Source organism: Pteropus vampyrus, unplaced genomic scaffold, assembly GCF_000151845.1.
Source record: "Pteropus vampyrus isolate Shadow unplaced genomic scaffold, Pvam_2.0 Scaffold46, whole genome shotgun sequence".
Classification (NCBI taxonomy): domain Eukaryota; kingdom Metazoa; phylum Chordata; class Mammalia; order Chiroptera; family Pteropodidae; genus Pteropus; species Pteropus vampyrus.
The window spans coordinates 7,348,355-7,375,803 of NW_011888827.1; the positions used below are offsets into that span (position 1 = coordinate 7,348,355).

Sequence of the window (27,449 nt, forward strand, 5' to 3'; positions counted from 1 at the left end):
TGGAAATGTTGTTAACCAGATATTTTTGTGGTTCACATATTAGATAAGAACTACCCTAAATATGTTAAATAAGATTATATATAATCTATACATTGCAAAACAAAAACAAAAAAGATGGCAAATAATAAGGAACTGATGACTACGAAAGAGTTAATGGATATTTATTTACTATGGAAAAATAAACTGTCATTGCATGAAACATTCGTAATGAAAACCTTGTCTATTTTAAGCAGATGAGGTTTAGAAGTCAAATTACAGCCGTGTTTTCTGAAAATAATAGTGTTAATTCAAACCAAAAGTTTGAACAGTATTAACTACTGCTAATAAGATTATCATAAACATTAGCTTTGCTGCTTATTATGACTTTTTCCCCCTGATATCTGATTATAGGCTCTGTTCATGATTACACAAACAAACAAACAAACAAACAAACAAACAGGATCATTAGAAATCACTTCTAACACCAGGACAAATAAGCAAGGTAAAGTAGGGTTGGTGTTCCTTTGCCCCTAGTTCACATCATTTAGACTGATTAAAATGTTTAATTTTTACATATGTGAATAAACGTAATGGAGCAAACAACTGTGTGCTAGCAATCATTGCGAGTGGGTAAACTGACAACATGTAACTGCATATTAAGACAAATGTAGAATTTAGACAAAGTATTCCATCTCTTTTCAGATGTATACTTTTAAACCTCAGGAACTGTTTTCAGTAGATGTCATGCCTTTTAACTTGAAAAAAGATAAGCGCAAATAAGCTCCCAATTGTCTCCCCAATATGTAAACCACATCTCGGGCTGCTGTCTCTGCTACTGCTTTGAAGTTACCCTGAAATGTCATGTGTTGTGAAGACTGCTGTGCATAAGCAAGACAATTTGCTCACTCTCAGAGTTCTTACCGGTTTCCACCGCTATTTGGTATCCAGCCTCTAGTCTCCGAGATGACCTTTCCAGCCTCTCTGTGTTATCGAGCAGATGTGCCCTCTGAAAAAGAAAAAGGGGGAAAAAAATCAGACAGTCGTCCACAATGTTCTTTTTCTGCCTTAAAAAAAATAATGCTTTTGTATGCCCTAACATTTGGGAGGGAGGGGGGTGGAGTCACAACCCATTATAGATAATTTTTAGCAAATCTTCCATTATAAGAACTACTACAATACACAGATTTCCAATCAATCATGTATGGACCATCCACTTTTTTTTTGTTTTAAAAGGGAGACTCATGTTGTATGTGGCCACAGTAAATCTTACCCCTAAACACTGAGAAATGTCCTAAGACCAGAGTTAACTGGATCTTTCCTGTTTCAGCAGAAGTAGATATGTATAAGATATTTGCATAGATCTATGATGCTTATTTTGTATTTATTTCGTATAAAATGCAATTATTTTAAAAACTTATTCGTTCTTTAGTTTCCACAGACAGTCATTTTTAAACAGGAACTTTATTTTGAAGAGTCTGTCCCTCATATTTAGATGTGTGGCAAGATGCCATACAGAACAACACATGCTACTAAAATAGAATACTAAACATCAGTTCTAGTTTAAGACAGCACGGGGCAGCCACCGAGAAACAAGAGGTATAGGCTTCTCCATGCACACAGATGCACAAAATGTGGATTTATGCACCAGATTCAAGGTAAACTTTTGCCACATAGTGTTTTGGACAGTGAGCTAATATTATAATAATTATATGCTCTCTTTTATATTTGGAAAATTAGAGGATTTTCCCCAAATTCTCAGCTTTTAAACTTTCTACATTGAGGTTGGTTTTTGTTTTGTTTTTGTTTTTGTTTTTTTGAACCGTAAGGATCCTACTACACTAGATCTATTCAGGTTGTCAAACAGGTTTGTAAGCTAATCATGGCTATGAATAGGTAAGAATATGTGCATCCATATGTGAATATTTGTACGTATGTGTGTGTGTGTATAGGTGCGAGTATGTCTGGATACTTAGAAACATAGGACTGTATATATGTGTATATTTGTGTGTGTATGCATATGTTTTTGTATAAATTAGTATCTTTTCCTCTCTAATCAGTTTTGATATCTGGTCAAAAAGAAAGAAATATAGCAACCACAACTCCTACAACTTTGTGTTGTTGACAGATGTCATTTAAAATAGAAGAAATGCTTTCTAATAATAATAAAAAAAAGGAGGTGCCACACATATTATCTGAGTGGCTGTCGAGTGAAACGATCTACCTTGCTCTAATGAGCCCCCATGGATCTTGGAGATGCAAGCTGTATTGACATGCACACTTAAGCTAATACACCTAGACCAGTGCCTCCAAGCTCTAGCAGCCAGGGATGCTGACAGAATATCTCGCTTCCATCTTCAAAGAAAGGAAGTGATTAGTATGTTATCATTACCATTCAAAACGTGATTTCCTTATTCCCTCCCGGCATAGGTGACACATCTGAGATGCGGCCAGACGTTGGAGGCAGCTAAAGCCACATCAAAGCTTTCCTTGAAATTTTTTTTTTGGGGGGAAAGGTTGGGGGGAGGGGGAAGAATCATTAAAACAATGCATTTAGAACAGAGAGATAGGACCTGATGTGAAGGTCAGGAAAGCTGCAACAACAGTCTATAATAATTAATAGAGTTGTCTAATATACAGTGGAGAAATTAAGAGAAAAACTGCCCCTCCCTCTGCAAAAAAAAAAAAAAAAAAAAACCTAAACTAAATAAATAAAAGGGAGGAAGGAAAGCTTATATCATGAAAATGCAAAATCACTAAAAGCTGTAATTGAGAAAAAGAAAAGCAAGGGGAGCTCTATGTGTTTGGCATTAATGACTATTTTTAAATAAAATTCAACACTTTACTCAGCTTGTCAAAAATAGCTTTCTTACTCCTAATTCTTTCTACATGCAGGTTTTTGAGAGTAAGAATTACTCTTCCATTCTCTGAATATTGTTTTCAAAGGACTTAATTTCAAATTGGTGATTCTCTAAAAAGATGAGATTTGTGAAATCAAGAGTAATCTGAATTTTAATCCAGAATAACAGAACAAAGATTTTTGTTTATTTTCATACTGGAAGAAATCCCTACATTAGAAGAAAATATTTAGATACTGTAGATAAAAAAAAAAAAAAAAAAAAAAATCCAAGATCAGTACTGGAAACTGACAGTCTAATCTGATGATAACATATAATGTAGGAAACAAAGCATTTAAATGCCGAATGATTTGGGGGATTCCATGAAAGGGGGCCATATCAGATTATTCAACATAATGCTATGATGGGGAGCAAAATTTCAAAAAGAACTTAAAAAAAATATATTCCTAAATAATGGAAATAACTTCTCTTCAGGACAGTTCAGTTTTATCAGAGGAAATCTGCACACAAGAGGACTGTCAGTTTACCAGCAGCTTTCCAGCAGGACCTCACTTTGTATTTTGGAACCTCTTCACTTAAGTCAAGCTAAAATCAAATTCTTGTAACAGCTGTGCTATTTACATTGTTCCCTTAGTTGTGCATTGCCCTGGTCTCTGAAAATGAAAGGAAACACACTACAGTTGCAGCTGATGCTTTCAACTCGCCCCCACATTCCATCCCAAACTCATTCTCTCACCCTCTTCTCCGTCCTTTTCAAAGCAGGTAAGTAAAGCTGTGCAGGAGCTTCAGACAGAGCTCAACTTGTGTGAGGAGCTGTGCGGCGTGGAGAGCTGGAGGCGCACGGCTGGAACCGAGAGCTAGGCACAGCCAACGCCAGTCCAGCTCCCCGTGCCCTACCAGCCTGCTTCCAAGCATGCCCCGTTTCCAGAACCGAGCCCAAAAAGAGCATCACAAGGAAGGGATGGAGCATAACTTTGTTTCCAAAGACAACAAAACATCCTATTTTGGAGGAGATGAGTGCCTGTCTTCTTAGAATAGGTATAAGAAAGAAATCTGGGGTACATTCGCTGTTGGATTCCTATTAGAATCCTGGCTGAGAAACAATCGCTTCTGAGCAGACCGTGCACTGTCATCACTATAATCTAGTCTAAAAATATCAATGCTACATCCATATCAAAGATTGTAAAAAGACTATTTTAGAGCATATTATACCATTAGTTGAATGTTATAATTCTTCCAAGTACAGTTCCATTACAGGTTACAGTTTTGGAAACATATATTCCAGAAGCATAACTGATGAAACTGTTGCTATAGGCACAACAAAAGAATTAAGCCATAAAATGATGAGAAAACATATTTTAAAAGACATGCAGAAGTGATGTTTTCAGCTTTTAGAATTAAGATTTCTCGGTCCACAAAATTCAGCGTAACAAAAATAAGTCTTCTGTCAAAAATGCTAATTGTAATAAGGCATATTGTTTTATTAATTATATTCATTGCTAAATTCAGGGTCTAGAGCTTTGTGCAGTTTCTTCATATAGAAGTTTTCAAGTCTATTGTTAGTTCCAATAACATTTGAAAATTCAGATTTGCACGAGCATATGCAAATACGCACAGATATTCTGTCCTGCAGAAAAATAATGTTGATGCATCATGCCAAGGAATAATTTTATCTATCAAAACTGCAATTGATTATATTTGTTTAGGATATACACCTGCTTCTATGCAGAGAAGATAAAAAACACAAAAAGGTCAGGGGGTGTAGGTTTTGTGTATCTTCACCCATCATTTTATATATCATCATTAGTTTCACTAAGAGAGGATATCACTCATGGATCTTTAATCAGAACAGTTATTGAAAACTACTGTCTATAAGACTCTAAATTAGCATTCACATCACCTAAAGAATGATGACATACAGTAAATAACTTCTAGAAAAATCTCAATCAATGAAGTCAATTTAAACTCAAAAATAATTCACAGTACTCTGATTATTATAAGCAATTAGACAATTTTTAAATTCCATTATAGGCCATTATTGTATGCCCTAATATAAAAGTACCAAAACTCATCCTCATTAAGTAAAAAATAAAACTACTCTATCTCTGAAAAGAGTATCAAAGCATATTTGATAATTCTGGCCTAATTAAAAAAAAAAAAAAGACTCATCCAGCATCCCTCATTGATACAGACATAAAATTATAAACATTGTTATAAATATTTGCTGGGCCACAGAAAAAATCTGAAGCTGCATTATGAAACAGGCTAACAAACTCAGAAAAGTGACAGCTTACGTGGGTACTATTTCCTACATAAAGGAGAGTGTTTAACAACGATGAGGGCTTTGGCTATTCTTAGGTATCTATGTGCACAGACGAGTAGGGCATTTATAACATATGTATGTCTCCCCAAAAGGATAATAGATTCATGGTATCTTATGTTGAACCTAAGAATTTTGGGTGGGGAAAAGAAGTTTATTTAAAAGCAGTCTTTAGTAAAGTAAATCAGAATGTCAAAAAAATACTGACTTGAGAAATAAATAAAACAAGTCTGAAGTTAGTCTCCATTAAGAGTACACCTAGTTATAGTTTTAAGACAATCCTTTGTTTTTCTTCCCTTTTTGGCCTTTAAAATATGAATTTTGCTCCGATGCCAATGAACAGTGATCATCGGGATAAGCATGATTTGGATATACTTGTTTTTAAAAAGATAATCAGCAGAGAACATTTCTAGCAATATAATCAATACTTTTGCTATATGTAGGTTTTTCTGAAAAATGAACCCAAAGATCTTACTTCAGATTTAGAAACTCAATTTTATAGGGAAAAACAGAATTTTTAAAAAAGCAAGCTAGTAAGTACTCACCTCTTCACGTAATTTTATCAACTGCAACATGAATGCACAAAAAAAAAAAAAGATAAAAAGAAAAGAAATGGCAGGAAAGAAAGATCAGTTGTGTGACAGGATACAGAATTAACATTGACAATTTATCTGTTTACATGTTTAGCATTTAAAAATCACAGACAAACACATTAAAAGAACCTAAACATAGACTACATGCAGAGTTTTTTGAACGAATAAAGATCACTTTCTCATACTGTCACATTAAACAAAGAGAATAGTGTGAAATTCTCTTTTAAAGTACATCTAAGACACCATCATGAAATAAAGGGGAACGACTTCATAGGAGTCTATATTATAAAGAAAACAAGTTTACTGTTCCTCTCTTCTAAAAATGTACCACTGAAGAGGTTTTGTATATACAAGTTTTCAGGATGTTTTTCTATTTTGAATCTTGACAACTGATTTCAGATTTTACCTACAAATGAAAATGATTAATAGTTCATGCTTGTGACCCAATAAGAATTAACAGCAACAAACTATTATGTTAGTTAATGTCATATTAGTACCCACCCTAGTAAAAAAATTGCATTTGGAGATAACATTTTAGTTGAGAATAAAGCATGCCAGGATAGATAATTAGGACATGGGATCAGAAAATATTTCACTATACTTAGAAATATTGTGTATATTAGAGTCAATTCCTATGGTTTTGCTTAAGAGGCTACTGCAATCACATAGTGTTTTTATTTTAATTTTTGAAGTTTCTTCATTTTTCAATTTTCTTCATTTTGTAAACTGAGCCATCTCAAAGCAATGAGCTCTCTTACTTCATTGGTACTACAATGAAGTTGAAACACAAACTGCTCTTTACTTGTTAGTAAATTCTCCTGTAACATTTTAATTCTCCTCTGTAGAACATTTTCCTACTTGCCTTAAATATAACAGATAAAACAAGTTGCTTAACTCTGTAGCAACTAGAAAATGGATATAACCATATATTTGGTTCATTCTTTGTGTGTGTGTGTGTGTGTGTGTGTGTAGGTATGTGTTTGACAGTACTGTAAACCACAAATATCTCTGTATTGTTGAGATGACTGCCATAATTTCTGCAATGAATAGAAACTGAAACCTGTGTTATAAGAGACTATAAACCACATTCTAGGTCTGAAATGTGCATCCTCAGCAATTCGGGTCTTCAACTGATAATTTTTAAACATCTTTATATCTGTAACATCTGTTATAACACTTGACACATGCAGGCCAATAAATTAAACTATTGCTTTGGGAGAAACGTGCTATAAATTGCTCACTATAAGTCTCTCTAAAAGTATCATGTTTACTATAGCCCGGATTTCTCAGAGCTTAATGCTGTTTTTGTCTCCAATTCAAAGAAGGCAGCATGCATTCCAGCTTATTCTGTTAATTCATTTGTTATATGAAAAGTATTTCAAGCACAAAAAAATGAAATTTCAAAATTGTTATGAATCTTTTATAAAAAGGGTACAGAACCTATTACATAATGTCTCACAGTGCGTTTAGTGAAATTGAAACTTTTAATGTCATCCTTTCAAAATATAACAAGAAGTTGTCATTATTTTTAATTAATATGCTCATTCTCTCAGCAACCTTCCAGTGTGTATGAGTAAAGCACCTCATCGTTTCATGTGGCAAGTTACCATTCTTCAGAAGAAGTAAAATTTAAAATACCTGGCCACTCATACATCAGAATCCTTCTCTTTGCTATGCGAACATCATGGGAGAAAAAGGCAAACATTCATTCTCAGAAAGAGACGATCGGGGAATTGATTGCACAAGCTATCTTTTCTTTCTGAGGACACCATTCTTCGCTTGACTATGATACTTAAAGGGCCAAAGTTTAAAACTACTCCTCAGCAATGGAGACCATTTGGGGCATGCCACCCTGCCATAATCAATGAGTGTTTAAAAATGCTACCCATTTGTTTTTTCAATAGGTTCCAAACAAAAAACGTTCTATCTTGTTTGTGCTGCATGGCTGCATTCAAGCTCTACACCGGATTTGTAGCTAAGCTAGGTAATGGGAGGGTTTTTAATCTTTATCTTTTTTTTTTTTTTTTTAGGGCTGAGAGTTTTCATTCAAGTAAACAAAAGATGGTCTATTTTCGAAAATTAACAATGCTTAGACTAGACTGAAAGTAGTGATTTCGTATTTTCTCGAGTTACTAGCTCCATCATAGGCGACATGAAAGTGTGCCATGCCACCACGTTGAGTTATGATAATCAACATCTTTTCTGAAACAAAGATTTTTTTCCTCCAATGCAGAATTTGATACAAGAGGTAATCTGTTCCTTTGTGGGCTGAAAAAATCTGGTTTACGCTGGTTTGAACCAGTGGAATCTCTTGTGGTTAAGCCTTCTGCTGTGACTAAAATCAAAACTGCACTGCAGAGCATGTGAGGGTTCATGCGCGCGCGCCTCTGTATGTGAGGTGTGTCACGTGACCCCCCTCCCAGAACTACCGAATTTTTTTTTAAAGCTGATAACGCGACTGCCGTCTCTGTCCGCATACAGATAACGAATAAATGCTGAACTCTATTAAACGCCCTTTACACATTATCGTGGGTCGAACACACAATTTTCTGAACTTATGATGACAGTCTATTTATTTTGCTATAAACCCTCAGCACGTAACGAACAGATTTGTGCCTGGTAATGATCTGCTCTGCCAGGGCTATATGAAATGATACCGACCTTCTTTAGATCTCGGGGAATTAAATTGACCGACTTCACCCCCTGGTCTGTGGCTGAAGTTTGACACACTTTATGCACAGCAAGCCCAAATCGGAACTTAAGAGAACCTTGTATTAAAAAATTAAGCAATCTTATTTGCTAAATATTGCTTTACCACAAATTTTTGGCATGTCTAGAAATATCCTTCTCTTTATATATACATATTTGAACCTTCTATTTAGGATTTATTCAAATTTCATTTACTTAAATTTATTCACTGACCAATATAATTTTGCATATGGAAACTGGGAGCCTATTGGTGTTCAAAAGTATTACTTGGAACATTTTATTTGCCTCATTATGATACTTCTCTATGAAAAGATTTAATTCTACAAGATGTTTTTTTCCTTTTCTGAGAATGGTTTTCATGAAACTAAATCAAGTTAACTTATTAAGGTTTCCACTCTAAATATAGCATCACTATATTTAAAAAACTTAACTCTCTCAAATATTAAAATGTTGCCATAGGAAATGAAAAATATGACATTTTAAAAGAATAGAATGATAATGGCTGAGACAATAGTCCTTAGAAAGCTGATGACCCAACTCGAATGCGCAAAGTAGGTAATTTGTTCCTTCTTTATATAGCAGAGCTATATTTGATTGTATGAAATAGATATGAATCAGAAATGAATTTATACAAAGCTATGTAGAATTAAGTAAAATTGTGTACTGTATGAGGGACATTAAAGATGCATTTGAAAAAGTCTTACTTTCTGAAATCTTGACCTTTCTAATCATGGCAGAAATGTTATATATATATATATGAGAAAATACACTTATTAGTTAATTATTAGATTATAATTGTATAAACAGCCAGGTTTTAGATGCCTAGAAAAATGCATTATACGTGGCGAGAATGGGAAATAATAGCTATGGCATTTGCATTTGTTTAAATCTCCACAAAGAGAGAGAGGATGTGTATATTGCATCAAAAGTAACTAAATAGTATTTGTAACCATTACTATGAACTCTTTATTATTTTAAAAAATTGAGGTATATCTCAATTTCAATGAAACAAATATTACCATTTTTGTCCTATTTTGTTCATCTCCACGTTTTCTCTGTATATTAAGTTTATGATTAGCCAAAAAGTTCTGAAAATCAATGTATCAACAATTAACCTGAAAATGAACTTATCTGTAGGCAGAAAATATTTTCTTATATAAATTATAGGTAATCTCTATGCAGAAAAAAAAACTATCTTCTCAGCCACTGAGCTGCAAAAATTAATATGAAGACCCAACTTAAAATCCTTTCTTCCTTTAAAGAAAGGGCTTCTGTTTCGATTCCATAGTCTGAATGAATACTGATAGAGAATAAAGAGTGACGTTCCTGTTTAAGGATATGTTTTAATTTGAGGAATTTTAATTCCTATATTATTATGATAAAGAGCCTCAAAACAAAATTTAATTTCTTCATTATGATATGGAAATTTTGCTACATTTGATAACTAAATATCCCAAAAGTGTGGTTTCTTTGAACTTTCAAACCTGATTCAAATTTTAGATTGAAAAGTTCACATAAGTAATAATCTAACAGTTACATAGTCTCATGACTATAATTTATCATACTCTGTTTATTGAAGTGACAGCTCCTTACGACTGAACTTCAGGTTCTCCAAGCACTTTCAGAATTTGTAAGTCTGATTTATACAAGTCCAGGGGAAATCTCTGTAATCAAGTGTAATCACTTGAAAGTGACAGGAACATAATTTGAAAGTTTCAGAAAATATGAACTCAATCTATTTCTGTGGTATAGTTTTCTTTAGGCATACAAAAATCATACTTACATGTACGTAAGACAAATGTTTTCGGCATATAAAATGTCCATTAAGAGAAGTGAACATGCTTAAAAAAAAAAAAAAAAGGAATCCCTGTCACAGTACTTCAGCATCCATTACAATGAGAGTCTGAGACAGGAACGCTTCCTCCTGTCCATTTCCTCTAGATTAGGCAATAGTTTTAAGTGAGGGAAAGATCTATAGCTTTTTAAAGAATTGACATGGGAACAATACATTCACTTTTTTTTAAATAAAAAAGATAGTGCTCTTTCACAGTAAAGATAGAAATAAAATTATGGTTCATTCATTCAAGAGGTATGAGAGACCTAAGTCTCACTTAAAATAGGAAAAAAAATATTGTTTCTCTCTCATCCTTTCATTATTTAATCTAAGTAAAACCGCTTTATCACATCACCCTTTTCTGTTTGATGCACTCCATATTTTTTTTTCCCTTAGCTATTCTCACATTTCAGTCAGAGAGGCTGAAATCCCAAGTCAAATCTTAAAGTGTTTACATGTCTGAACTCAAATAGTGGAGGAGGTGAGATCTTTTAAAAAAAAAAAAAAATCAGCTCAGGGATTTTTGTCCCCCTTTTTGGGTCAGTGGATGGAGATCTTCATCACTTAAGCAATATTCCTACTTACAATATTAACATCATAGTAGATAGTAATGTAGTTTCAAAATAATACAATCAATTTGAAATGATAAATACAATTATGCAATTTTTATGTGTATAAATATATTATTGTTTTACTATCTTATTAAAATTTTGGTTTATTCGATGAATGATTTATGTCCATCTTTATTTAGACGGAGTAGAGACCTCTATAATTCTTGCCAAAGTAACATTAATAAACATGTTCAGGTCTCGCTTGTGAGGTTCCCGATCATTTATTTTCTTGAAAAGTGTCGGAAAGAATCAGTCGCCAGGGTTGTCTGAGGCATTTTAAAAATCATCTCTGTACTGAGGTTCTTGAAACATTTTTTAAGTCATCTATATTATCTATATGAATTAATGAAATCTGCAATCTTAATTCAAAGGAAGAAGTGGGACATTAATTAGACTCCTGGCACTACTGTGGATTCCAATGAGGATTGACAGCCAAGTCATAAGGCCCCTTTACGAAGAAATTGTATCTTATTTTTGACCTATGCAGATCTTAAACTGCAAAATGACATTTCCCATGATTATGATTATGATTATTACTATTATCATCATTATCATTATTAATCATTTGACAGAGGCAGGAACTCTATATGAGTGTCCAAATTCCACACTGGTGCTTACAATTTGCATTTTGGTGAATGTATTTTTAAGAAGCTACACAATAGGAGACTGAGCTGCCCTGTTGAATTTTGAAAGCTTACTTTCATTTGTTTTGCTGCAAGTGTTGATTTAATTATACTGCATTATTATCAAAGCCGCATTGTGTACTTTTTTATTCCTTTTACATGTGTTTGAGGTGAAGACCTTGGCTTTGTCTGCAAACAGTGTGTTTCAAGTTATTCTTTAAGTACTAAATAATAAAGAAAAGAGAAGAAAAGATTTTTTTTAAAGATAGCAGACAGTGATCACAAGGTAAAGGGTTAAATGTAAGATCTCCAAGAAACATTTTGAAGTTGATTAAGACTCCAGCTTTGCATTAAACAGTATCACTTCCACATGAGTTGCTGCTAACACTGTTAGGGAGCAGCTTGAGAGCCCAGTGTGCCGGTGACCTCCTTCACCCTCCAGCCACCCACCGGGCCTTCCTGATTAGCATTCTACCTGGTTCTCTGAGGAATTCCCATCATCCCCTAGGAGCTCATTGCGCACTTCGTCACTGTAGGCAATCCGTGACCTTTTCTATAAAACAAAACAAAAAGGGAGAGAGCGAGATGAACGTTAGAGAGCAAAGCTTCGAAGCATTATTGGTATCAACGCTGATCATATCAAACCTCGAGAGCCCCCTAATGGAAACCTATTTGCTAAAATCTGCAAGCCAAAGTTGTGTAAAGTTCTTGAACTTGAGAAGTTTAATGTAAATTAGAAGTTTTTCAAATGCCAGTACAGAAAGAAAACTCTGCATTGTGTAAGTACACCATTAATATTCACAAATGGATTGGAACTGGTATGTTACTCCATACATAGTCATTCAGAAAGAAATACTAAGCTGAAGGAAATACGGTTACATAAGCGGTGTATCTGCAAAACGCACCGGACTGTAACTAAAATAAGAGTATATGGAGTTCTTTAATATTATGGCAGGAAATGGATTTATCACTAATGGATTTATCACTAATTCTAGGATAACATTATAGCCGCAACTATATATACACTGGAATGCCTGGCAAATAGTACATCTATATTTCCTTCATTACTGTAATATGATGAACTGAAAAAAAGATAATTTAAAAGCACATCTCATTTCCAAAAAATAATTTAAATGTCTCTAAGTCCTCTATAAATAATGGCCTAAGGAAAAGTATGAGAGAATGGGTGTGTGTGTGTGTGTGTGTGTGTGTGTGTGTGTGTGTGTGTGTGTGTGTCTGGTAAAACAAATTACATTTCCCAATCCCAGTAAATCAAGGCAAGTAGGCTGAGTCAACTTTTCATAATCCCAGTAAATAAAGACAAGTGGGCTATGAGTCAACGCTTCACACATTGAAATTCTGTTTTTCAAGAAATCCACCTTTACCTGTAAAGTCAGGGGGACATGTCTGCAAGCAATTCAGGAATTGTCTGAATCACACACATTTGGAAAAACTAAAAGGCTCTGAAAATGAGAGTGCAGTCCTCAAATATTACTTCGGCATCACTATTTCACACCTAAATGCAGATTTACAGGTTACTTTGCTGACTTTTCTGCTTCTGAACTAACTATGCAAAAACAGTCAGTTTAAAAAATGGCAGTCAGAAAATAGTAATCTTTTCTCGCTTGGGATCTATAGTTTAGAACTTAAAATGTCTTACCTATTCAACTGTGATCTGCAAAATTATTGTAGTTTAAAAGGACTATCCATAATCTGTGAGCAGAAGTCAACAAGATTTCTAATTAGACTTTTAAACTACTGAATGCCTAACACTGCTTTGTCACACAGAGACCATAAGATTTTAAATATAAAATCATATTACATTAGAATTTAAAAGGACTTTCGGAGGAAAAAAAAAAAAAACCACTCAATAGATTTTATATCATTTTAAAGTTGCAGCCCTTTTCAATAGGGGTTCCTTGTCTGAACCACAAAAAAAAGAAAACTATTTCAGTAACTATTTTCTCGATTCTTCCAAGAATGGAACATGAGAGATTTTAATTCATTACATAGAACAGAAGCCTTAGGGCATTGGGGCTTAATTCTCCAGCAGAACTCAGTTGAAAAGGGCTGAATGGAGTATAAATAAGAATAAATAAATCTAGACATCCCTTTTTTTAGAGAAAAAAAGTCAGTTTCATGGAGTTATTTTGGTAGCTTTGGTTAAACAGACTAGAACCCTGGGGTCTTAACTCACAGCTCAGAACTCATTCTATCACATAAAATTTCCTCACCATTTTATTACCCTCTGGATATACTCAGGAAACAGATATAAAAACATTGCAAAATGTTGCAATCTAAAGGAGATGGCAGCATCCCATCCCTGCCCTGAGTCTCCCTACCCCAAGCTTGTCTTCCCTGCTCCAAATATATATCTTATACTTTGGCAAATGCGATAAGTCTGTATGTAGATAAATAAAAACAACAACGCTGCAGAGGGGACAAAGTAGAAAAGGTAAGTCATTAGCCTGAGGTTAGTAATGACCTCTAGATCAGAGGTTTCTACAATTTAGGAGTGACCCAACTCATTCACTTGTGAACATGCCAGACTTCTTACCACTACAAACAGCATATTAAGTAAGCCTGCTTCTGTTACTGTATTTACTGAAGTTGCTATTAATTATCTATTTCTACTGACTTCATAAAGAATTGTTTTGAAAAATGCTAAATTACAAGGACAGTACATTTCATGGCCTTACCACAATATTTAGATCAAGCCAAACCTTTCTTTTGCCCATGTGGAGATCCCCACTACAGTAGTTCCAAACTAGCTAAGCAAAAGTATTTTACAGCATTAAAGGAAATGAGAACCTTTAAACAGGCTGTGGTATCAGAGCTGCCTTTTTAATTATTCATTTCATCACTATGGGGGACTAAAACATTCCACAGTATGCAAGAATATCATATGGAGATTGTTTTTGTTTTTCCCTTTTTCACCAAAATACCAACAAATTGGCATAGATTGTTCAATTATATTACATTCTTATTTTGATTTACTATACTTCAAAAGAAGAAGAAAATTACAAACATGTATCCCTAAATATCTAATCTCGTTTTGGTTAAAATCCATTGCTTTTTAAAACCAGCAATTAGGAGGGTGCGTGCTCAGCAGCAGAGGAGAACGAAGGCTCCATCCACAGCTGAAGGGTGGTCTCTGTCACTGTCATTATTTGCCATCGGGATGGCAAAAACTGGTCATTTGCTCAGCTCTCTGGAGGTAATTAAGCAAACGATATGCCCAGTTTATAAAATGTTCTCTCCGATAGGACTGACTTTTGCTAAAGAATGCCAACTAATTTCAAATATCAGAAATGGTTCCTCATGAAAATGATACTACCAATGCTGAAAATTGAACTTCACACTCGAGTCTTATTTTCCAATTTTTTTTAAAATCAAGACTTTGATTTATTAAGAACCATGTTTAAATGTCTAACATTAGTATTTTCTCCTAATTTTTTATAGTTTGAAGTTTTAAGTAAGCTGACTGTAATCAACCATAATTTAGCCTGCAGTGTCATCATTAAACTAATTGAATATCCCCCGAAAAGGTAAATTCCTTTGAATAACAAACTGCTTATTTTATGGATAATTTTCCTTTCCAAATCGATAAATTATTTTACCTTTTATGAAACTTTTAAAAACCTCACTCTACATTACCAAGCACTATGTGATACTTTAATTTGCAGTATTCAAAGTTAATGAAACTGGAAACATCTACTGTATCTTGATACACTAAAATAATTTTACTTTATTAGCAACTATATAAAATTTGTACGTTAGCCAAATGCAAGCATAAGAATTTGAGCTGAAAATGTCACACACTCAGCTACAGTTTGAAGGAACCCAATTCATAATGCATTTTATAAATAGTTAATGACTTCTATACATAAGCTAACCAGGCAAATCAAGAAATTGTCAACATTTTTAGTCTTAGTTGTCAGTTACCACTGTCTACTGGTGCTTTATATGTGGCTTCTGGAGAAGACAGAATCTCTATGCAGTTTGTAATCTATTGCAATTTCGGGTCTGTACCATAAGGGTGGAAAAGCTTCAACTGACATTATTTGCTGCGTGTGCACACACACACGCACACACACACACAATGTTAAATATAAGAGCATTCCTCACTTTTAGCTGTGTGTTTGTATAAAGCGTATTTCTTCTAACCTATATACTTAGGTGGACTAGACACAGACAGAAAAAATCTACAGACCATATATGAACTATAGAAAAAATATGACAAGTTAACAACTGATTGTTATCCCTAAGAAGTGAGATCCACAAAGTTTCAATGGCTATTGTAAACTGATGACAAAAGTAAGTCTTGGGTTATGAAAGTGAGAATTTCAGATTCCAAGCAATCGTCACTTGGTATATGAACAAAACTTTTACTGACTGGCTGATTTTCTTAAAGTCAAGTTCAAGCAGATACCCTTGCTCAATTCTATCTAGAAATTTGGCTTGAAACAATCTATCTACTCCGCCCACTCTTAACATTTCCCAACGGAACTGAATATGTTCCTGGACAGGCACTGTTAAACTAGAAAACAAAATAAATTAGCTTAAATTAAGAACTATGATCTGTGATACCACCTTCTGTATGATTCTACATATGAAACGGTATACATAACCAGAATGAAGATTCTACAACCCACCACTAGCAAAAGCATAACAATGAAGTTGGTTTATTACTAAAGCATATATGAGAATTTAATTTCCAAGGCATGCACATGGCAAAGCAATTGCTTAAATTGCCTCACCTGGGAATTTAATACAATGTTATCATCAGACCAGCCACATTGTAAATAGATTTATAATGCTTTCCATGTGCTGCACTCTGTTGCATATGAATTAAGTAATGATCTGGTATTACAATAAAATCAGCTAGTTCCCACACCTGGCAGACAGGATATTTCACTAAATTAATACCCATACAGCTACATCACAAGGCATGGGAGCGGAAGCCATCTCCAAGGCATTGGGCTTGAGTCTTACATGGGAAGCAAACACTCCATGGTATGTAGAATGTCACTCTGTTGAATGGACTGCTCAAGACAATCTGTTTTTAACATCTGTATCACAGAATTAAGACTTTCTCATTCAATTTTGGCCTAATTTTCTTCATTCAGCACTTTAATTACTAATCAGTAATCCACAACATTCACAACCACTAAGAAAGGCCTTTATTCTAATCTATGTGCTGCAGACAGCCAAATAATTGATACGAAGTGCAGTATGGTTTTGGTAAGTAATGAAAGAACAGTTTGTCCTACGTCCTAATCAAATTGGTCTATAGAAGAAATGGTTAATAGATTTCTCCATAAGTCTAAAACAAATTACCCAGTCTGGCCAGACTTTTCCATTGCTTCTACCATGTCTTTCAGTCTCCATATATTTAATAATGCCCAAGGTTACCAGGTGATACATCTATTAAAAACTGTTATGCTTTCATAGCCAAAGAATTTAACTGCTCCAAAGAATTTAACTGCTCCTGTTATAATTAACACTTTGGGATATCTACAGTATACCGTGAAATTATATTTATTAGTTAGTCATATAATTGCTGGCATTCACTTCTTACCTAATTTTATCTGGTTCTAATTAAATAATATCATACTTCTATAATGCCCAGATGGCATTTTCTAAAATGCATCTATCTTTGGCACAAAGTATTCCATTTTAACCTCGCTTCTATTTCCCATGGCCAATTTCAGCTTTTCATCCACACTCCACCATTGACCCATAACTTTAAAAAGGCTCATCAATTCAGGACAAGAAACTTAAATTTGGGAGGGAAAAAATAAAAACATATTTATGAAATTTTGTTTATCACTGTGTTCTCTGTGCTATATTAATTTCTAGCAAAAAGCAATTTAAGATTAAAACATGCCATACTACATGACTTAGGTAAAAGCAAAGCAAACTGTTAGGTAAATGTTTGATCCTTGAAAAGTTGTTAGGATGAAAAAGCACAGGGCACTGAATGAAGAGAACAGAGATAACATTTTAGTTTGTGATTTTGGTCAAATTAAGTTTTCTGAGTATCAGTTTCCTCAATCTCTAAGAGTGGGGATTTACTTCCCAGTGCTGTTGTGAAGATTTAAATATTATAAGCAAATGGAAGCCTATCATAGTAACTTGGAGGTGGGAACCCAGCAAAGGATGTTCAACAAAATATCGGCTGATAATATTGGAAAGGATGCAATAAAACCAGTACACGTACATGGCTGAAAGTACAAATTAATCCATCCTTCCAAGAAAACGATGTGCCAGTATATACCAAAAATAGCTTTAAAAAGACCATATTATTTAAACCAGTAATTCCACTATGTTGTTTTGTCTAATTCCTTATTTTTGGTGCTACTGTTTTTGGACGATTTTCAAAAGTAAAAACTTTACTGAATTTCTTTAATGTTATCAGAGAAAATAAGTTCCAATCTGTTTCTTTTAAGTAATCATTCCACTAAACATGGCTTGCTCTTCCTCATGGGACTGTTTAGAGTTAAAGGTCAAGCTCATTCGCCGGAAAGTGCACATGCCATATGTCACCAATACTGTAGCGTTAATAAAGGGAAAGCACACTTTCTATCCATCATAAACTCATGGTCAATGGACCATATGCAAGCCACCAGAGAGAAAATACTAACGTGCCCTGCTGCTAGGCTACCAATGGTTGGAAAAGCAGGTTAGTGTGAGAACACTGAAATAACCCATTGTTCTTGAGTATGTAATACCAGGAAGAGATATTTTCTATTTTTTTTGAAAAAAATTTATATATTAACATCTTCTATTACAATCATTCTCATTTATTACATTTGCTTGTACTTTCAAAAACATTTTATATCTTTGACATGGACATTTATGTTTTAGCTGTAAATAATAAGATAAATTATACCACATTTCTCTTAATGATTTTTTTAAATTTAGCTATAGTAAAACATGTGAACATATGCATATGATGAGGTTATATACATATAGGCTCACATGAACCCATGTGCAATCCATATGGAATAATAACTGTTTGTGATTCACAGTGCAAGAAGAGACTTTTATTTATATTAGGAACTCTGACCATACTGCTGCTACATCATTTAATAATTTGTAAAACAGAGAGCTCAGAAATCATGTAACTGCACTTCTTCATTTCCTTCTCTAGCACTTTTAAACTAAAACCTGGAATTTAAGTTCAGCATTAGTGTTTCAAAATGCAACTTGAATGAGTTAGTATTATGGCCCCATTTGCTTGCATATGCTTGTATTTATGACTTTGACACTGCTATTGAACACAGTGTGGCTGTGTCTTAAATCATGTTAGCTTGTCAATCAATAATTAAGTTACTTCATTCAGAAAATCAACTCATGATAGAATGCCCAGATGTTGTCAACATCTGGAATAGTGTAAGTGTGCAGCGGACAAAATCTAATTCTTTAAAGTCTTTCTGAATACAAAATAAAATAACTCCATAGATTGTACCTGAAATAATCAAAATGTCAAAATGTTCACTATTTTGTTTGATAATGATATATAAATACCCTATACACTCCCACTGAAAAATGATACTCTGATAAATAAATGCTATGGAACAAATGCTTCATTTGTGTTTTTAAAAGAACTGCTGAAATAGAGTATATACATTTATACGATTAAGTTTCTCTATGTAATCTGCCTAGCATTAGGGAGGAAAAGTGATCGGACATCGAAAATCTGTCCATAGTCGTAATTTCAAGAGATCTGGACATTCAAGAACAAATGAATTTGAGGATTCTGAGCAACTGACACAGAACATACCATGCACATTTATGTATCACATAAATGACAGAATCTTATGGTTGACAGTGACAAGAGGCATAACCTAGACCAGCCTACACATTTAGTGATGAGGAGTTCAAAGCCTTGGGTGATCTACCTAACAACAACAGCTGAGAAAGACCAGGTAGAACAAGGGCAGAATCTGTTTCTCAAAGCCTTGTCAGTTTACTGTACCACGAGTGCTGGCCGTCTCATCGCTCATCCCCCAAGGCGATGGCTGCACCATTCCCTTAGTTCTACGAACTCACCATTAGCTACAAAGTTGATTAGCCTGTAGATTATGTTTCTTGTTACCCTTCTCCAAAATAAACAAAAAAACCCAAAGCTTTACTTATATACTGTCATCAACACCTAGAACATTGACAATAAATTTTAAACTTAAAGGGTGACAAATGCTTAAGGTAGAATGTTTTTATTTGATAGAATAAAACATATGATCTCAGAGGGTGAGTCACAACCACACCTTTGGGTGTAACTTACGTAAGTTTCAAGATGCATCTTCAAAGACTGCACCATAAAGCAACAATAAGCTACCCATTGGGCAGGAGAGGAGCCACACAAGTTATTAAGATGTGTTAAGAACTGCCTGCTTACCCACGAGATCTGGTAACTCCCTGTACAGTTGCTCTAAAATTCTAGATTGGAACAAGCCATCTCATAGGCAAACATTTTATAATAATTTTGCCTCAGTATTTACTTTTGGACCCATGTTGTGACAGATTCTTTATTGCAGAATATGCTGTTATAGTGAGATTACAGTACTCATAGTTCAGAGATGTACAAGATGCCTTTTATTGCTTTATGAATATAGCCAATAAAACTGTGATACTTAGGCAATAAAACAAAATTCATTTAGCCCGAATTCTCTATAAAAACATTCTGAACATTACTTCTATACCAGGGTGACCCAAAAGTATAAAACATAATAAAGTAAATATAAATATTCATACTTGATTCATAAACATGTTTTTCTCCCAAATTCTCCATTTTCAGTTGAATAGAATAAAGTCCTGCCTACTCAGGGGCTTCGCTTCATCAATTAAATGGTTTTTTTTTTTCCTTGTATTTTCAATGTGTCGCTCTACTGGTTCTTTCCTTCAAGAATATAAACATTTTTAAGTGTACCCCAGTTTTATATATTTAAAAAAGTTATTTTATCCTATATTACTCTCCCCAGCTAATGCCCAACCTCCCTTTATCCTCCCCTTCCTAGCAAAGCTTCTTGAAAGAGTATTCGATAGCACTACTCCACTTATCCGTGTGCCGGCCACTTCTCAACTTGCAACAAACTGGATGCTTTCCTACTGTGCCACGGCACCCCTTGGATCGCCAAAGACTTCTAGTTGTCACAATCATTGGCCACATTTTTAAAATCAGCTTTTTATTTTAGAATAGTTATAGAGTTATAAAAAAGTTACAGAGATAGTACAGAGTTCCTATAAAACCCACATCTAGTTTCCCCAATTATTAACATCTTATATCAGTACAGTACATTGGTCATGATTAATGAATTAATTTTTCATTACTCTACATTATTATTAACTGAAGTCCATACTTTTTCTTTTTCAGATTTCCTTAGCCTAATGTTCTTTTTCTGTTCCAGGACACTAGCCGAGATTCCATCTTACATTTAGTTGTTATGTTTCCTTAGGCTCCTCTTGGCTGTGATAATTTCTCAGACTTCCCTTGTCTTTGATGACCTGGACAATTTTGAAGAGTACTGGTCAGGTGTTTTGCAGAATGTCCCTCAATTGGGATTTGTCTGAAGTTTTCTCATGACTAGACTGGAGTTATAGGTTTTGGGGAGGAGGACCAGAGAGGTAAGTGCTATTTTCATCACACCATTTCACAGGTGTATACTACCAACATGAGTGATCACTGTCGGTGTTGACCTTGACCACCTGAAGGAGTGTGTGTCAGGTTTCTCCACTGTAAAGTTAGTCTTTTCCCCCTTCCCGTACTGTACTCACTGTGTATGACTGCCATATGAGGAGTAAAGAATTACGCTCCACTTCCTTGAGGGAGGAGTATCGACATAAATTATTTGGCATTCTTCTACATGGGAGATCTATTTAATCATTATTCAATTATTAACATCAGTATGGACTCATAAATACTTATTTTATATTTTGGCTCATAATCCAATACTTACTTTTCTTGCTCAAATTATACCTACTTTGGCTCCAAGGGCCACTTTTCGGTCCTTTCTTTCATTTGATCTCTTGATAGCACCTGACAGTGTTTACCACTTTCGCCTTAGCAGTTATAGCCATGGCTCCCATCCTGGTCTCTCCTCAGTCTCTATCATAACTGCTCTCTCAGTCACGCAGGTCTCCATCCTTACTAGTTCTCTTATCACTTACCTGAATGATCTCATCTACACCCGTTGTTCTAATACCACCTAGAGGCTGGCAAAGACATGCATGCTTTCTGCATATTCTACTCACAAATTTAATTCCTACTGGGTGCCTTAGATAACCTGAAGGCATCTCAGACAACACAAAGTGGGACATTTTCTTTCTCTATACACTGCTGTTCATTCTGTTTTCCCTAATTTAATGTTGTTGCCGTGAATACAGTCTCTCTAGATAAAAATCTAGGAATGATCCCACTCTCTCTTACTCTCCATATCCAATCAATCAATCAGCCCTATGGATTAAACTCTGATTTTTCAGAATATCTAAACCTGGGGCCTTTAGCCATATTTCCAGGATGTCTGTTATCTTATGCACTAGTCACAATTCTTTCCTCATAACTGTTTGTTACCACATATTTCAGCCCTTTTTAAATACATGAATTATATTTAAGAGATACTTGTATGGAAAGACTGACATATTTTTAGGCAGAAGTAAGCCAACAGGTTCAAATTCTCAGCTTCTCATCTTAGGGAGTAAGAGAGACCCCTTCAACTCTACCTCTAGCGAAATATCAAAGCTATAAAAGAATCGCTGTCTAAAGATACAATTTATTTCAGAATAGACACGTTAAAACAAGAAGCAAATTTATTTGATGAAAGCCAATATACTATGGGAAAATGCTAAGCAACAGACTTCTCTCCGACTCGATAAGTCAATACCACATTTCTCTTTAATTTCATATATAGGCATATCTCGTAACAGGTATTTTATTGTTCTCCTCAGTTAGATATTCTCACTTTTTTTTATTATGTAGAAGCTAAAAGAACACTATTTCAAACGAGACAATGTACATGCATATTTCTTCTTTGTCTGATTTGTGGACCTGAGGAATATGGATTACTTCTGTTATCTGCACGAAGAAGCTCTGCTACAAGCCTAGCATTCAGTTTGCTTTTATCTCTGAGACCCCAAGTTGTACCGTTAGGCAACGGAGGGCACTTATCTAGATTGAACCGTCATACAAATAGATTTTTGTCAGCCATTCAATTTATATTGGGGAACATGCCAACAAAAACAAAACATGGCAATTTAAAACAACAAACCTATCCTCTACTGACAGTAACAAATTGCTGTATTTCAAATGAATAAGAATTACTACAGATCGTACATCCTGAGGATTGGTGTTACAGAAAGAAAAATATTCTTGGAACTAATTTTGTCTCGTTTTTTCTGGCAGTGGTCTAACATAAAGCAAGCACGTAGCACACTTACTACTAATAAATATATGAGAAAAAAACACTAACAGACAGGAATTATGTTATCTGAAGAGAATGAGAATAATAAAATTGTGAGTCAACATTCAGTGGCTACGTGACGAAGGCGACATTGTACTGTATTTTTGAGTTTGATTTCTGATCTATGGTCCTTCCAGGAATGCAGGTAGTACCTCTCCCCACAAAATGGCCAATTGGAGTAGCGAGACCATCATTCTCACTGAGCCTGAATTGATTCTAGCTCTGTCTCACCATCATTCACAGAGAACAATTGAAAACTTTAGAGAACTGACCTCACCACAGTTACACCTAATCTCTGCCGTAGCTCAAGACTATTTGAAAAAATATTCAGAGTTGATCTATTAAAAGACGGTGTTAATCATAGACATTTAAGATGTTGATAAATTACATCAATAAAAATACAGTAATAAATGTTTCGTGACTTGAAAATAATATCAATTTGCCCATCAGTATATAAAATAGTTGAGTCCTCTCCCTGATTATTTTTGTTTGACTTGAATCCCGTTCCCTTTCCTATAAGCTGCATTTTTATTCTAGATCTTATGTAGCTTCTCCGTCAGTGAAATCCAGTCTTAGACTTGTGGAATCAGAAACTGCTGTGAGGGAAATATGCAAACTTGCGAATTCAGCCCTATAAATCCTTATCAAACTGAAATAGAAAATAAACAAACTTTAAGTTCGAAAACTTCGACTGAACCCATGTAATTTTACTTAATAGAAATCTAACTAGTTCAATTATTCAAATGAAAATATTTACATTTTGAAAATGAGTTTTCTTCAATTAAAATTATGTAAGAATTTGGCACTCTACAAAATTCTGTAATACGTCAAATGGCAAAGCTATAACATTATATGTTGTAGCAACAGGCACTTATGTAAAGACTTGAGAATTTGTTAAAGGACAATCTGGAAAAAATAATATACTCCAGATACAAGGCATGAAAAGGACTTCATGAATAGCAGATAAAATAGATAACAGGACAAAAGCAAGGTGAAATATAATGCTCCAAGTTGCCTCTACATTTTGGTAAATAATAGAGCTTTCTGAGAAAAGTTATTTTTACTCTGAAGAAAGTTATAAAATTACATTACTTTAAAAACATGAACAGATGATGTATGCAACTTACTTTCAAATGGCTCAGAAAAAAATACAAGTAGAAAGAAAGATCAATAAAGCACACACTATGATCAAGCAAATGGAACAAAATGTCAACAGGTAAATCTAGGTAAAGAGTACATGTATGTTTTTGTACTATTCTTCAAACTTTTATGAAAGTTTGAAATTATTTCCAAAGTTTAAAATAGTTAAAATGTGTGAAAAGATTATTGGGAGAAGGAAGTAGAGGTTTTTGGTAAACAAATAATCTACAACTAGCTAATATCTGAGATTAGCTAAATGTCAAAATAAATCTTTGATTAGATATACAACAAAATAGTTAGTGTTAAACAAAAATATAAGAACATTACTCCTTTCAAATTAGAAAATTTAAACCTTTCATTTTTACCACATATAATGGTGATTTTTACTTTTTCAGTAAAACTATAGGATTTTTATTTGCAGTATTAAATTAGCAACATAATTTTCTTTTATAGTTCAGATATTAGAATGAACTCTAAATCATCCATGGTTAGAAAAGTTTGAAGTTATCAATTCAAAGTAACAGAATATTATCTACCATTTAAAACAGTTTGGTAATACAGTGCAATTCTTTTTCTCCTTCATTCTGAGTTAAAAAGTTTTGAGGACAATAATTCTAAATTAGACTGTTTAAAAGATAATAATAAATTATTATTTATAAAAATGCCTAAAAGAACCAAATACAAACCTCATTGGAGTGTTTTGCACTAACTAAAGATCTTTTACCATGCCATTAGGCCCTTCTCTAATGTTCTTGAAGAGAATACACACTCACAGATAGTTAGACATGTGCCCGCTAAACTTTGACTTGATTTGGCAACCCACGTATTGCTGATCTGTCTAATTTTGACTGTGATAGTCCTGGACAGGGACTGGATGTAATTCTATTCTCTGAAAAGAACATAGCCAATTTTGGCACTCTATAAATATGCGATAACAGGACCTTAGGGCTAGAAGGGACCTTGAGAGGTCCTCTAGGGTACCTGACTCCCTTATATCACCGCACACCGAATGTATCTTATAAAGACCTCAGGAAGGAAGTTCCTTAACTTTCACAAATAAGGCCTGCCAACAGTCACTGGTTACTGTCAGGAATTATTTCCCTAAATTAAACATAAGTATATGGTACCATAGTTACGCTTACAGATGAGACCAAAAACAGCTGCTGGCCATACTCGGCCATTCACACACTTGAGGACATTTACTTAATAATGCCACAGTTTTCCATCCAGGGAAAATGATCCCAGGACCTTTCTTCATCTGTCTAATTTCCAACCTTTTAATCATCTGAGGGGCCCACCCCAATTTTCTCTGAATTATCTGTAGCCCCAGTTACACTCAGAGATGTAAGATGATAGATTCTTACAGAGTCTGACACAAGCCAAGTGTACCCAGCCTCATTCGTGACATGCAAAGTTGAGGAAGTCATTCCTTTTTCTGCTTATTCTTATTTCTGCTCTGAATACATTTAATATTATAAACACACATTAATTTTTATTTGTAATTCTATTATTTGTAATTTCCGTTATTCTTATTTTCTTGTCCTTTGAAGAAACAATGATAAATTAGAAAGGCCTCCAATTTGGGCATATGATAAGCCTGGATCCAAAGGCTCCAATCCCAGCTTCGTCCTTTTCTAGTTGTGATTAATAAGTAAGTTTTTGAACTCTTATGTACCTCAGAATCAAAAAAATGTGACCCATGGTCAGTGACGCACACTCAAAGATGATCCATATACTGGAATTATCACTCATGGGCTTTAGCTATCATAAAAACACTAAAGAATATGGTAGAAAAAATGGATAATACACACGAAGAGATGGGTAATTTCAATAGAGAAGGAGAGACTATAAAAATGAACCAAATAGAAATGATAGCACAAAAAACATGGTATCAAAATGCAATTTAAAAATATGATATCATTAAATGGCATTAAGAGCAGACTAGAAACAGCAAAGAAAAGGTTCCATAAACTTAAAATGAGATTAACAGAAAATACCCAAATAAGCTCAAAGATTAAAAAAAAGTGAAAAAAAAAAGCATCCGAGAATTGTGAAATAATATTAAATAAACTAACATATTTGTAATTGGAATCAAAAAAGGAAAAGAAATGGAGCTTAAGAAATATTTGAATAAATAATAGCTGAAACTTTACAAAACTGATGAAAAAGATCATCTCATCGGTTGAGGAAGCTCAGTAAACCACAAATAAGTTCACACCTGCTGTAAAAAAACACACCTAGGTACAACATAATTAAATTGTCTGATAAAACACAAAGATAAATAGTAACTCTTAAAAGCAGCCAGAGGGTAAAAGACCATTCATTACATATAGAGGTAAAAATAATAAGTGATAGCTAATTTTTCACCAGAAACAATGGAGGCCAGAAGATAATGACATTATACTTTTAAAGTGCAGAAAGAGGTGGGGGGGGAGGGGACTTCTCAAACTAAAAGTCAATATCCAGTGAAAATTTCATTTAAAAATAATACTGAAATAAATATTTTTTGTAGTCAGATAAAACCTGAGAGAAGTCATCTCCAGCAGAACTGCCCAACTAGACATGCTAAAGTGAGTTCTTTAAACTGAAGTGAAATGACATCAAAGAAAATTGTGGTTTGCACAAAATGAAAAAGCTCCAATATAATATCTGGGTAAATATAAAATACTTTTTCTAAGTAATTCATGACACTCATAGGAGATGCAGAAGTAAAATATAAGACGACAAGAGTTCAAAGGGTGGGAGATAGATAAATGGAATTCCACTGTGAAGGTCTTATACTGTCATGAAGTAATAGTTGTTTAAAAGTAGACTGTAATAACCTTTTGTAGGAGTCACTAAAAAATAACGCAAAAAAGGTCTAATTGAAAATTTAATAAAAGAAATAGAATATTAAAAATATGTGATTTAATTGAGAAGGCAAGAAATCAGGACTAAATGAACAAAGAATAAGCACACCATATGTATACATTTACATATATGCAAATACATCACATATATGTCAAGTATACTTCAATAAAGCTATTTCTCAAAAAAAGAAAAAAGTAAAATAACTACTAACACCACTATTAACATTTTACTGAAAATACTAGCAATCATAATTAGACCAGTAAAAGACAGAAGTATAAAATTGGAAAGGAAGAGAAAAACTTATCAGTACTTACAGATGATGTAATTGTGTATCTCAAAAATTCAAGAGAACAAACTGAAATTACAAATATAAGTGAATTTAATAAGGTAGTAGGCTGCAAAATTAAAATACAGAAATTAATTCACATAAACAAACAACTAGTTGGAGGATATGACAGAAGTTCCCATTTAAA

The 27,449-nt window shown here is 34.0% G+C and overlaps 1 protein-coding gene across 8 annotated transcripts in view; it reads right to left on the bottom strand.

Annotated features, from left to right (window-relative positions):
- The window catches only part of VTI1A (vesicle transport through interaction with t-SNAREs 1A), a 333,273-nt gene that overhangs the window by 250,586 nt on the left and 55,238 nt on the right, over positions 1-27,449 (bottom strand). For 5 of the 8 annotated variants that reach the window (XM_023530157.1, XM_023530160.1, XM_023530159.1 and 2 more), the window contains 3 exons: positions 12,000-12,077; positions 5,700-5,720; positions 901-985 (listed from right to left, as the gene is read on the bottom strand). In XM_023530157.1, the coding sequence (XP_023385925.1) occupies positions 901-985; positions 5,700-5,720; positions 12,000-12,077 (184 nt within the window). The remainder of the gene's footprint in view (positions 1-900; positions 986-5,699; positions 5,721-11,999; positions 12,078-27,449) is intronic. The other 3 variants (XM_011359295.2, XM_011359297.2, XM_023530156.1) reach the window with 1 other exon arrangement.